At 39.7% G+C, this 10,996-nt stretch overlaps 1 protein-coding gene across 2 annotated transcripts; it reads left to right on the top strand.

The window, feature by feature from the left end:
- The first annotated feature begins 3,103 nt into the window (after window positions 1–3,103).
- On the top strand, window positions 3,104–10,430 carry dnaaf4 (dynein axonemal assembly factor 4). 2 transcript variants are annotated; one of them, XM_054776902.1, is made up of 10 exons: window positions 3,104–3,251; window positions 3,380–3,513; window positions 6,368–6,515; window positions 7,370–7,503; window positions 7,594–7,813; window positions 7,893–8,038; window positions 8,121–8,230; window positions 8,307–8,460; window positions 8,562–8,667; window positions 9,598–10,430. In XM_054776902.1, the coding sequence occupies exons 2-10, from the start codon at window positions 3,397–3,399 to the stop codon at window positions 9,699–9,701; spliced, it is 1,239 nt and encodes a 412-aa protein (XP_054632877.1). In that variant the 5' UTR covers window positions 3,104–3,251; window positions 3,380–3,396; the 3' UTR covers window positions 9,702–10,430. The 2 variants fall into 2 exon arrangements, with proteins under 2 accessions (XP_054632877.1, XP_054632878.1); XM_054776903.1 differs by lacking the exons at window positions 3,104–3,251; window positions 3,380–3,513 and adding an exon at window positions 3,750–4,147.
- Window positions 10,431–10,996: the final 566 nt, after the last annotated feature.

Genomic DNA, 10,996 nt, shown 5'->3' on the forward strand with positions numbered 1-10,996 from the left:
AATGTAAAATTATTTTTCACCAGTTGGGGGTGCCAAATAAATTGTCCATTCATCTTCATTGGGAAAATTGTCACAGAAAATATGAAAGTCCAGCAAACGGGGGGATTTTTTTGGAAAGTCCTGATAGAGAGCTAACGTGTCCTGAATGAGCTGAACATTTTGATGGATTGATTTGTATCGGTTGAGAAATGTGGGAGGAGTTAGCAGACATACAATGAGGCAGAATAAGAACTAGAAGAATTAACAGATGAAAAGTGGTGGAGAATTTTATACAGTTATCTCACACTATTATCAAAATAACCCTACACAAGCGTCCTCGGGTTGTTACACACAGTGCCTACACGTTATCTTGTCAGTAGGAAAAGTATATGAGGTTGAAGACAAGGTCGTCCTATCAGCTCGGTTATTGTCTTACTATCTCTGATCTCTTATCTCGAGTTTCTTACTACAATGACAAGCTAAAGGAAATAAAGAGTTTATATGTTCCGTTTGTTCATGCAGTTAAAGTACACTATTATGACACACTGATGTGACTTTTTTTGGAATTTAAAAATTGTAAAAGTGTTGCGTGGTGAGTTTAGATGAGCCCAATCATCCTCTGAGGTTTCTGAAAGCACAGAAAAATGGAGTCTGTAATCATATCATCTGTTCAATACAACCTACTATAGTGGTGTGGAACAAGTGTTTGCCCCCTTCCTGATTTCAGATCATCAAACACATTTAAATATTAGTCAGTGGCAACACAACTGAACACAAAATGCTTTTTTTTATGAAGCTTTTTATTATGAAGGGAGAAAAAAAATCCAAACCTACATGGCCCTGTGTGAAAAAGTGATTACCCCCTAAAACTAATACCTGGTTGAGCCACCCTTAGCAGCAACAACTGTAATCAAGCGGTTGCGGAATTTTGGCCCACTCATCTTTGCAGAATTGCTGTAATTCAGCCACATTGGAGGGTTTTCCAGCATGAACCACCTTTTAAAGGTCATGGATCAGCATCTCTATAGGATTCAGGTCAGTACTTTGACTAGACCACTCCAAAGTCTTCATTTTTTTTTTCTTCAGCCATTCAGAGGTGGACTTGCTGGTGTGTTTTGGATCATTGTCCTGCTGCGGAACCCATGTTGGTTTCAGCTTGAGGTCATGAACAGACGGCCGGACATTCTCCTTCAGGATTTTTTGGTAGACAGCAGAATCCATTCCGTTTATCACAGCAAGTCTTCCAGGTGATGAAACAGCAAAACAGCCCCAGGTCATCACACTACCACCACCATATTTTACTGTTGGTATGTTGTTTTTCTGAAATGCGACGTTACTTTTACGGCAGATGTAATCGGACACACACCTTCCAAAAAGTTAATCTTCTGTCTCTTCAAACCACAGAGTATTGTCCCAAAGGTCTTGGGGACCATCAAGATGTTTTCTGGCAAAATTGAGACAAGCCTTAATGTTCTTTTGTTCATCAGTGGTTTTTGTCTCAGAACTCTGCCATGCAGGCCACGCCGGCTCGTCATTTCCATATAAACAAGCAATCACTTCTTTTTTAAAACGACAACGTCAGCGACCTGACCAGAACTGAGCTTTCACAACAAGCCAAGATAATAGCTAAATATTTTGAGTGTCATGACTCACCACAGTCGATATTCTCCTGGTATTTTCTAGTTTTATACTCCCAAAATAATGCACATATAATTCCACATTCTCATAAGTCTAGACAAGCCTTGGAAAGCGGAAGACGACGGACTTATGCGCGTGCGATCTTTCTTCTTCTATGGGTGGGTGTGTCACGTGTTTCCGTATGCGTGTCTGCTCACAGCGCCACACGCAGGTGTGCCTTATGTATTACATTGTTTTTTCACTCAGTGATGCAACTATTTACTATTAGTACTATTTACACAGTGTGGATGCCAAAAAAAATCTCAGGAGCATTCCCATGTGGACAGGGCCTAAGTGTGACAAACATGCAAAAAAAAAAAAGAAATCAGGAAGGGGGCTTATAACACCCCCGCGGTCAAGAGCTTTTGTCCTAATCTGACAATAACGATAAAAGCAAGTGGAAATGAATCATTTACTCCATGTCTTACAATGGTGATGGTCACCAGATAAGGGCTTTCAAACACACTGACTGATTACAACAGTCACAAGGTTGTGCACATTTATGGAAAATGTTTTATGATACATACTGTATCATAAACTTTGCACACAATATAAAATGGGCAACTGGTCTCTTCAAAAGTGACACCAGGAAGATGTAACATAAGGACTGTGATTATATAAAGTGAAGCGCAAAGTATCAGATTATGTAAGCTCTTTCAACAACACTTTGCATGCTGTACGTAGTCATGGTTGATCATCCAGAGTAATGCTCATGCCAGCGCATTTTAAGTATCAAACCAGTAATACAGTATAAGACGTGGAAGAAAAAAATTGTGTTTGAGTCAAGCACAATGACGTAAAAGTTAACGGACATAACGTACAGAAGAGAAGGTATGATGTGATATAATATATGTCATATAATATATGAATGAACTGGTAAAGTTAGAGTGCTTTAGAGATAAATAATTGCCATTCTATTGAAGTACAATGATTCAGCTTGTTTGTATCAGCATTAGAATAAGACATTATGTTTAAGGGATGGAAGTGATCTGTATTGCATAAGTTATGATTGTGAAATAACTGGACTCTATTAACAAATTTGTTTACATTACGTAACAACATCAGCAACATAATACAATTGTATTCCTGTGTTCCCTTTCATTACTTACAATTGTTTAAGCAAAATAAAGTCAATAGTGTAAAATAACTAAACAAAAAAATATTCTCATTCACAAATCCTATGGCTTTTTGCCTGCAAAGCCACCCGTGACCAAGAACTTAATTCTCTGAGTTGGTAAACAATATAACAATATACTGTATACATATGGCAAAATGAACAATTCAACACACCAACACAGATATTTGTACAAATAACAACTGAACTAAAATGAGAACTGAAAAATATTGTTCTAACCACGCTAATATCGACGCGATACCGACACTACCATTGGTATCGAAACCATCGTTATTTGGATCAATCCGCCCACCGTCAGTCTCCATAGCGACTGTACACAGTTAGCGGGTGTCTGTTGTTATTAACAATGCTAATGCTAATGCTCGTTCAACAGTAACTGTGACTATATATAACCACAAACAACAACTAGCGTCGCAGGGCACGTTGGTGGTAACGTACTGAAAGAAGTATTGGAATCCTGGTGAGAAAATACTTTTATGTGTCAGGTTTTTGTGACAACAAGAGCGCATGTGCAGCCAACTATAATCATACCTAAATGCGTCGTCAAGTTTTTGTATGATTTGATGATTGATTTTTCTGTACTTGCAGCTGGGCCACCGAAGAAGATGCCTCTGCTAGTGACAGATCACTCCTGGACACAGACTGAGTCAATGGTTTACATTAGTGTGCCTCTGAAAGGAGCCACCAAGGCGGACATTTTGTCTTCAGACGAGTACTTGAAGGTAGCTCGAAATTCAATATGTCATATGTATAAATGTAAAATTAAGTATGGTATCAAATGCTTTTTGGTACCACATAATTTTAGATTCAATGGTGTAATTTATCTTAAAAATCGATCTCTTTGCACGTTACTATCGGTAAGCGGCATACGTGAAACGACTTTACTACAGTCAAGTTACGAGTGTTGGTCGAGTATCGACCGAGTCGTTGAAAGTTTTTTTTAACCGAACTAGAACTCGCGGGTATTCGTCTTTGTTAACTTGTTCACTTAGCCACATTTCTAAATTAAAAAGGAATATGGCATAAACTCTGCAACTGTTAACTGCTAACTCTGCTAACTGCATTTGTATAAACGTATTAACCGCGTGGAAAAAACAACAGATCTGCTCCCTGCTTCATATCAACTCTGCGCTAACGGGTTTAGTGAGTTTTGCTGGGTTCACGAACGAAGTGAGTCGGGTAGGAGGGCTTGTGGCGCATGTGCGAGTTTCTCTGGCGTCGAAGACGCCGCATTGAACGCTCAATCACACGGCGACGTCCTTGCCATCTTGGATGTGGCAAGAGCGAACCGGGAAGATGCTTGCATGGAATTGTACCAACCGATTTACAGTCCAAACAAGATCTGACCTTTTACAGGTGAGACTGAAGGATACTTTTGATTGTATTTGGCCATTATAACATCATTTTACGAACACAATTTGTTGACTTTGTGGCGGGGTGCCGGATTCCTGTGGTGAAACAAGCCTGAAAAAACTTAGTCGAAAGGAGCTTTATTAAGTTTAGTAAATGTTCTTGCATTTGTTTAAGGGGCAGATCTGTTACATCCAAACGTACGACCAACCATCTCAATGAGGTGTTTGCATGTACAGTATATCTACTGCGCTGTTGCCAACTCCTCAGTAAGAAAAGTAGTGATTACATCATAGACTACTTTGCATATTATTTGCATATGGTGTTGTAGGAAAAAAGCATAACCACATTGTGGAGACAAAAAAAGTAAGTGGAAACACCTTATTTACGTTTTGAATTACAAGTACTTGACTCTTGGTTTGTTCATTTAAAATTGGCCATCACTTTATCAAAATAAAATCATATTTTATCTCGGCCAGCGCCTCTCAAAGTCTAGACAGCATAATAATTACATACGGACTCGCGTTCACCTTTTTATCTTGCAGTTACGACAACTTGCTTAATTGATCACACAACGTTGACAGGTAAGTGAGTCCGAATGATGCTTGAGTGTAATGAGTAGTAATTTAATGAAGATTAAGAAACATTTATGTATTAGATCCCGCTCTTTAAAGCGCAGAGGTCCACCCCAGCGGCATCGCACCTCTCGCATGTGTGATTCATTTGCACTTTGCATTCTTAGATCTCCACTATGGCCTCAGTGTGCAGTGGGCTGTGCACTGACCACTTGTGACTGCTTTGGGGCGGGGCGGACCTCTCAGCAACACCCGCTGCTGCTCAGTGAGAACCGAAAAGGCAGAACAATACAAGCTTTCACTTTGTCTCCAAATACGAGAAACATTTCCAACGATGCTAGATTTGTCGCTAGTAGCTTTTGAGAAAATATGTTGCCAAGAGGGTTTGGAAAGTCGCTAGTTTTAGCGACAAATCGCCAAGTTTGCAACACTGACCTATGGGAGTCTCCGTGTGAGTGTTTTTTTTTTTTGCGCTTGTGCGTTGTGTGACTCACCAAAATATTAGTCGATAAAAGGAATCGAGTTTCTCATCACTGCAAGTTACAGAGCATTAAAAGTGATTCCCCATTCAATGCAAAGTAAGCTTCAAAATAAAAGCATGGACATACTAACCTGGATTCTAATACAGCAAGTAACCAAATACACCCATTTAGTTTTTTTAGGTTAGCCACTGGAAGAAAGATTTGCACACATATAAAAGCTTTGTTGTCACTGCAGTCCAGACACAACAAAATTACTGCAACAGTTGTGTTAGATAAGAGTAACAGGAATCAAAATTAAAATATGCACAGATAGAGGAAAACAATGTCAACAAACTGTCGTAGGTTGAAAAATCCTTTTAATTGGTTAACTGTTTTGCTCATAATGTACTGAGTTGCCTGATCCTGTCCATTTTGGGTTCTATTGTTATCATTACATTTATCCCTTTTGCCATCAGTCGTGCCACTCTGTGGCAGTGTGACAAAAAAACACAATAAAGCCAAACAAAAAGCAAAACACACTTGTGGAGTGAATTCTCTAGATACCAACCAAGACTACAAGTATGAGATTCATCGTCTTGCGTGACATCACACACGATGACTGATCAAGCTCCAAGTTTTGTCTTTGACTTTTTAAGAGACCATTTTTTCCCTGCATATTTAACACTGCACCACTTTTGGGGCATTCCACTGTAATAATAAATTAACGCCTTGTCCTGTAGCTCAATAAGGCAACTAAAATATTCAACACATCTCTCATTGGACACAGTGCAGTTCTTTACCACATACATAACTTATTGTTAATAAATGAATATATCACATGGTGTCTGTGAAAGCAGAGACAGACTTTGTTAGACTATGTTACTCTTCCGTAAACATCAGTTACATTTCTTTAAGAACAAGTTATTGGTGAAATTCAAAATAAAAAAGGTGACTCAAAATTACAGGAACTGAAAGTACTAGAAATGTCTAGTCACACAATTTCACACACAGTCAAGAATAGAAAAAAAATAATAATTTAAAAATACTTTCCACGTATCATAGATATACATCATGCCTGCCATTTACTCATATTTTTGTAGGAAATGCATGCAACTTCTAGAGGTTGTTTTTTATTCAGCGTGAGCTCCTCATTTCAGTTATTATTTATTGACTCTTTGTTTTGTGCACAGGTTCATTTCCCACCTTTTCTGTTGGAGGTCTTCCTGTCTGAGCTTGTTGATGATGAGCAAAGCTCAGCAAAGATTGGAAATGGGGTCGCAGTCATCAGTTTGTCAAAGAGAACCAACAAACTGTGGGAGCATCTCGCAATCAGCACATGTAGGACTGCATATTATGAACTGACTCATTGTATGCTATTTACACTAAAATGACAAAGTGAGTTTACTAATTATACATACATGAAATAAGCATATTCTTTTACACATCATGACTCGTGACAGTTCAAAACCCCAAATACTGTGGTATCCTTTTAGTCATTTGTTTCAAAAGCTCAGACAAAAAAACGAAACATGTGAAAACTGAGGCAGTTTTTCCCGTAGGAAATCATCCATCCATCCATTTTCTATACCGCTTCTCCTCATTAGGGTCGCGGGGCATGCTGGAGCCTATCCCAGTTGACTTCGGGCGACAGGCGGGGTACAATCGCAGCGCACATATAGACAAACTACCATTCACACTCACATTCATACCTATGGACAATTTAGAGTCACCAATTAACCTAACCTGCATGTTTTTGGATGTGGGAGGAAACTGGAACTTATTGTTGATGCAGACTTCCCGTACGCCCTGGTGAGATTGAATTAATAGTGTTTCTCACCTACTTAATCACATTTCTGGCACTCGTAACTTTCTTGGGTCCCATTGTGGGTTATTTAGCAATCATACTCAATAAAAATTTGCACGGCTAGTGAGTCAGCAACGCATAGGATGCTTTGTTTGGGCAGTCAGTTTTGCGGAATGATACAGTACAGGGCAAACTGACTGGATTGGTACTTGCAATATCGTACCAAAAAAACGCAAAATTTTGGCAAAAATGTAGACAAGAACCGAATCATACGAAAACATGGGCGTACGAAAAACGAGGCTTGATTGTATATGCAAGTGTTTTTTTATATTTTGAATCTTTATGAATAGAACTTTAAAACATTCTTTATGCCTGAACTGTGTTCCAGACGATAAAGAAACAAAGAAGGAAATCAGAGTCAGGGCTCTGTCCAAAATGGAGGCAAAGCTTGCTGCAGAGGCCCGAACCAGAGCGGAGAAAAAGCATAAAGAAAAGAAGTATGCTCTGAAGACAATGATGGATGTAAGACACCCTCAAGCTCTAACCATTTGTAATCTCCACAGATATCATGAAAGAGGCATACAGTATATGAACATATGCATTTGCTGACAGATTGAAAAGAATGAGCGAGAAAGAATCCAGAAAATGAAGGATGATGCGAGAGAGGCAACCACTGCTGAACTCGAAGCGTGGCAACTGAAGGAGAAGAAGAAAGTTGAGGAAGACCATGCCCAACTAAAAGTCCAGAGTCAGACAGGCAATGGAAATAAAGTAAAAGCTGTTGAAGACAACTTTGACGGAGGCAAATCAGGTCGAACAAAAGTCAAATTTGGTGAGCAATTTCCACATGTCATACCTGCCACAAATCATATTATTTGGGTTTGAATGAAGCGCTCTTTTCATGTATTTAGATAAAAGAAGTGTCAATGAGGACCAGGGCAAGAAAAAACACCTGGATCTCCCTGCTCCAAGACGTCTGGGAAACATTGAGGTTTCGTTCACTCCTCGAGTCTTCCCCACAGCCCTCAGAGAGTCAAGAGTTGCTGAGGAGGAGGAGGTAACATTTGAGTCCAAGTTAGAGTAAATCGAACACAAAAAAATTCTATCGAAGACGTGGACTTTGTCTTGGCCAACCACAGTGGCTGAAAAAACAAGCAGAGGCCAGACGTGTAGTCAATGCAGATGTTGAAGAGCTGAACGACTTAAGGGAGGAAGAGAGAAATCCGGACTGGTTGAAAGAGAAAGGAAAGTGAGTCAAGTCCGCTCTAATCATGTACTGCTTGGTGTCACCTGAGATCACAAAATGAAATCATATTGTCCTCTAGCAAATGTTTTGCAGCTGGAAACTACCTCAGCGCTCTGAACGCATACAACCTGGCTATCAGACTCAACAGAAAGATCCCAGCTCTATATTCAAACAGGGCTGCGTGTCATCTGAAGCTACGGAACCTTCACAAAGCCATTGAAGACTCCTCTAAGGTCAGAGTGGTCTGAATGGTGTGTCATGTGGATGGACTCACAGCAAGTATCTGTCCAGTATGCAGTATTTCTAATGATATTGCTGTTGTATTTCTCTGCAGGCCCTTGAACTCCTGACTCCAGCCGTTGCCGCCAATGCTGCTGCACGAGCCAGAGCTCATGTGCGCCGAGGCTCTGCTTTCTGCCAGCTTGAGCTCTATACAGAAGGTCTGAAATGTACTGCACCAGTCTGGCTGTGAACATTTAGCTTATCAAACCCTACCACATCCTCATACTGTATGAACAACCCACTAAACCTGAACTGCTGTCAGAAGAGTTTATGTGTGAACTAGGACTGTCAAAGTTAATGCGTTAATAACGAGTTAACCGATTAACAGACGCGCGATTAACATGTGCACGACCGGTTTGATGAGCTGTTTAATAAACAAACATTTGTATAACGCAAACATATTATCCAATCTCATGTTGATAGGTGTATTAAAAACTTTAAAATGATTTTTAAAAGATGCAGTTATTATAGATAAAAACGTATTTCTATCTGTGATAAATTGTGATTAATTAGTTAACTCAGTAAGGCAATAAAATGTGATTAATCACAATTACATATTTTAATTGATTGACAGCCCTAGTGGGAACCTGTATGTAAATTTAAGCACAGTAATCCCTTGTTTATCACGGTTCATTGGTCCATTGATAAGTGAATTTCTATGAAGTAGGATTCTTTATTTAGAAATGTAATGTTTTTGTAGTTGTCAGACCTGTTTACAACCTTATAAGTAAGTTTTTTTTTACATTATTAGATTATTAGAGAATTTCATTTTTATGTTGAGTGCAAGACTCTAACCCTAACCCAAACTTCCTAAACCCTAACCCTTTTGTCTTTTTTCCGGATAATTCTATGCATTATTTTTTCAGAATAAATAGTACTAATTTATTGCGAGAACAGCCTTCCTACTGTTCTCCAAACACCTAGACACAAAGCTGCTTAGCGTGTGGTTACAAGTAATGCACACGACCATAGTGCAACCACGTAGCAGCCTACTCATTTAAACCCATGACTTATGCTTATGAAGCACCAGTCCATCCATGTTTTACTATTTGCAATTAACTAATCCGCCTGCCAACTTGTTTTCACAGGACTCCAAGAATACCAAGCTGCCCTGAAGATTGACCCAAACAATGAGCCACTGCAGGCTGACACACAAAAGATCCGGGACATCATACAAGGCAGTGCATCATAGACTACATGTAGACTCACATAGTCAGATTCCTCAGCACCTGAATGCCTGTTTTATTCACTGTTTTAACAAAAACGGATAAAAATACATGTCCTCATCACTCTTTGTGTGACAAAGATTTCATTGTCACGTTGTTACTTTGCAGTACTTATGCAAACCTTGCTGTCTATTAGGACTGGAACATTATAGCAAATACACAGCAACATGCTTATCTACCACAGAGTGGAAAATATTTCATTCCGAACACCATTGTTTTATTATGTCAAAGGACTTTGTTAGTGTTCACATATGTATATTTGTTGGCTTATCTTCCCTTACCTCTAATCACTTCCTCTACCTCAGAGCTTTTCAAAGTCATCACACATTGTGGGCAGGAGCCGTGCAGCTAGAGCCAACAAGCTGGCAGATCTATACCCGTACAGCGGTTTGCATTTTGTTCCCTTAAATGTGACCTTAAAACCGAGGCGTGTACTGAACCAGGATTATAGCGTGTCATTATGTTTTCTGCTTATATAATTGAAACATAGCAGAAAGTCAAGGTTTCCTCCCACATTCCAAAAACATGTATGCTAGGTTAATTGGCGACTCTAAATTGTCCATAGGTATGAATGGGAGTGTGGATGATTGGTGGTCTATATGTGCCCTGCGATTGGCTGGCGACCAGTCCGCCTCTCCCTCAAAGTCAGCTGGGATAGGCAACCCATGACCCTAGTGAGGATAAGCGGCATAGAAAACGGATGGATAAGCAATTGTGTGATGCTTGTGTTTCTCAAATATATGAATTGTGAAACGTGTGTTCCTTACTGCACTGTAAATACGCTGTATAACGCGGGGCCATTAACAGTAGCCGCCCACAACCACAGCATGGTTTTCATACAGGTTTCCAGTTAACAATGTGAGATACACTTGAAGGAAATACATCCCAAAATACAACATGGAGATAAACATTTTCTGTGGACGTTTGAATACAAAATGCGAGATGTGGGGATACCAACATTCTGCAAAGGGATCAAACAGTCTTACTGACTTTACCATGCTTGGTGTGAAATAAGCTGTGAAAATTAATGTTACAAAAATGAGTGGCTTCCTGCCACTTTCATTTTGTAAGAATACACACAAAAAAGGGTGGAGACTCCCTGGTTTAATGTAAGTAACGTGTGTGAGCGATGACCAAGCTATCGAATTCGCCACAAGGTGGCAGCAAATTACCACAAAATCGTGCCCTTGGGCAGTGAGTCCTACACATTTTACAGTCGCTTACCCCTTCAGCCATATCAGAGAAATCCCACTCGCAGGTT

The sequence above is a fragment of the Dunckerocampus dactyliophorus genome, chromosome 5, assembly GCF_027744805.1.
Source record: "Dunckerocampus dactyliophorus isolate RoL2022-P2 chromosome 5, RoL_Ddac_1.1, whole genome shotgun sequence".
Lineage (NCBI taxonomy): Eukaryota > Metazoa > Chordata > Actinopteri > Syngnathiformes > Syngnathidae > Dunckerocampus > Dunckerocampus dactyliophorus.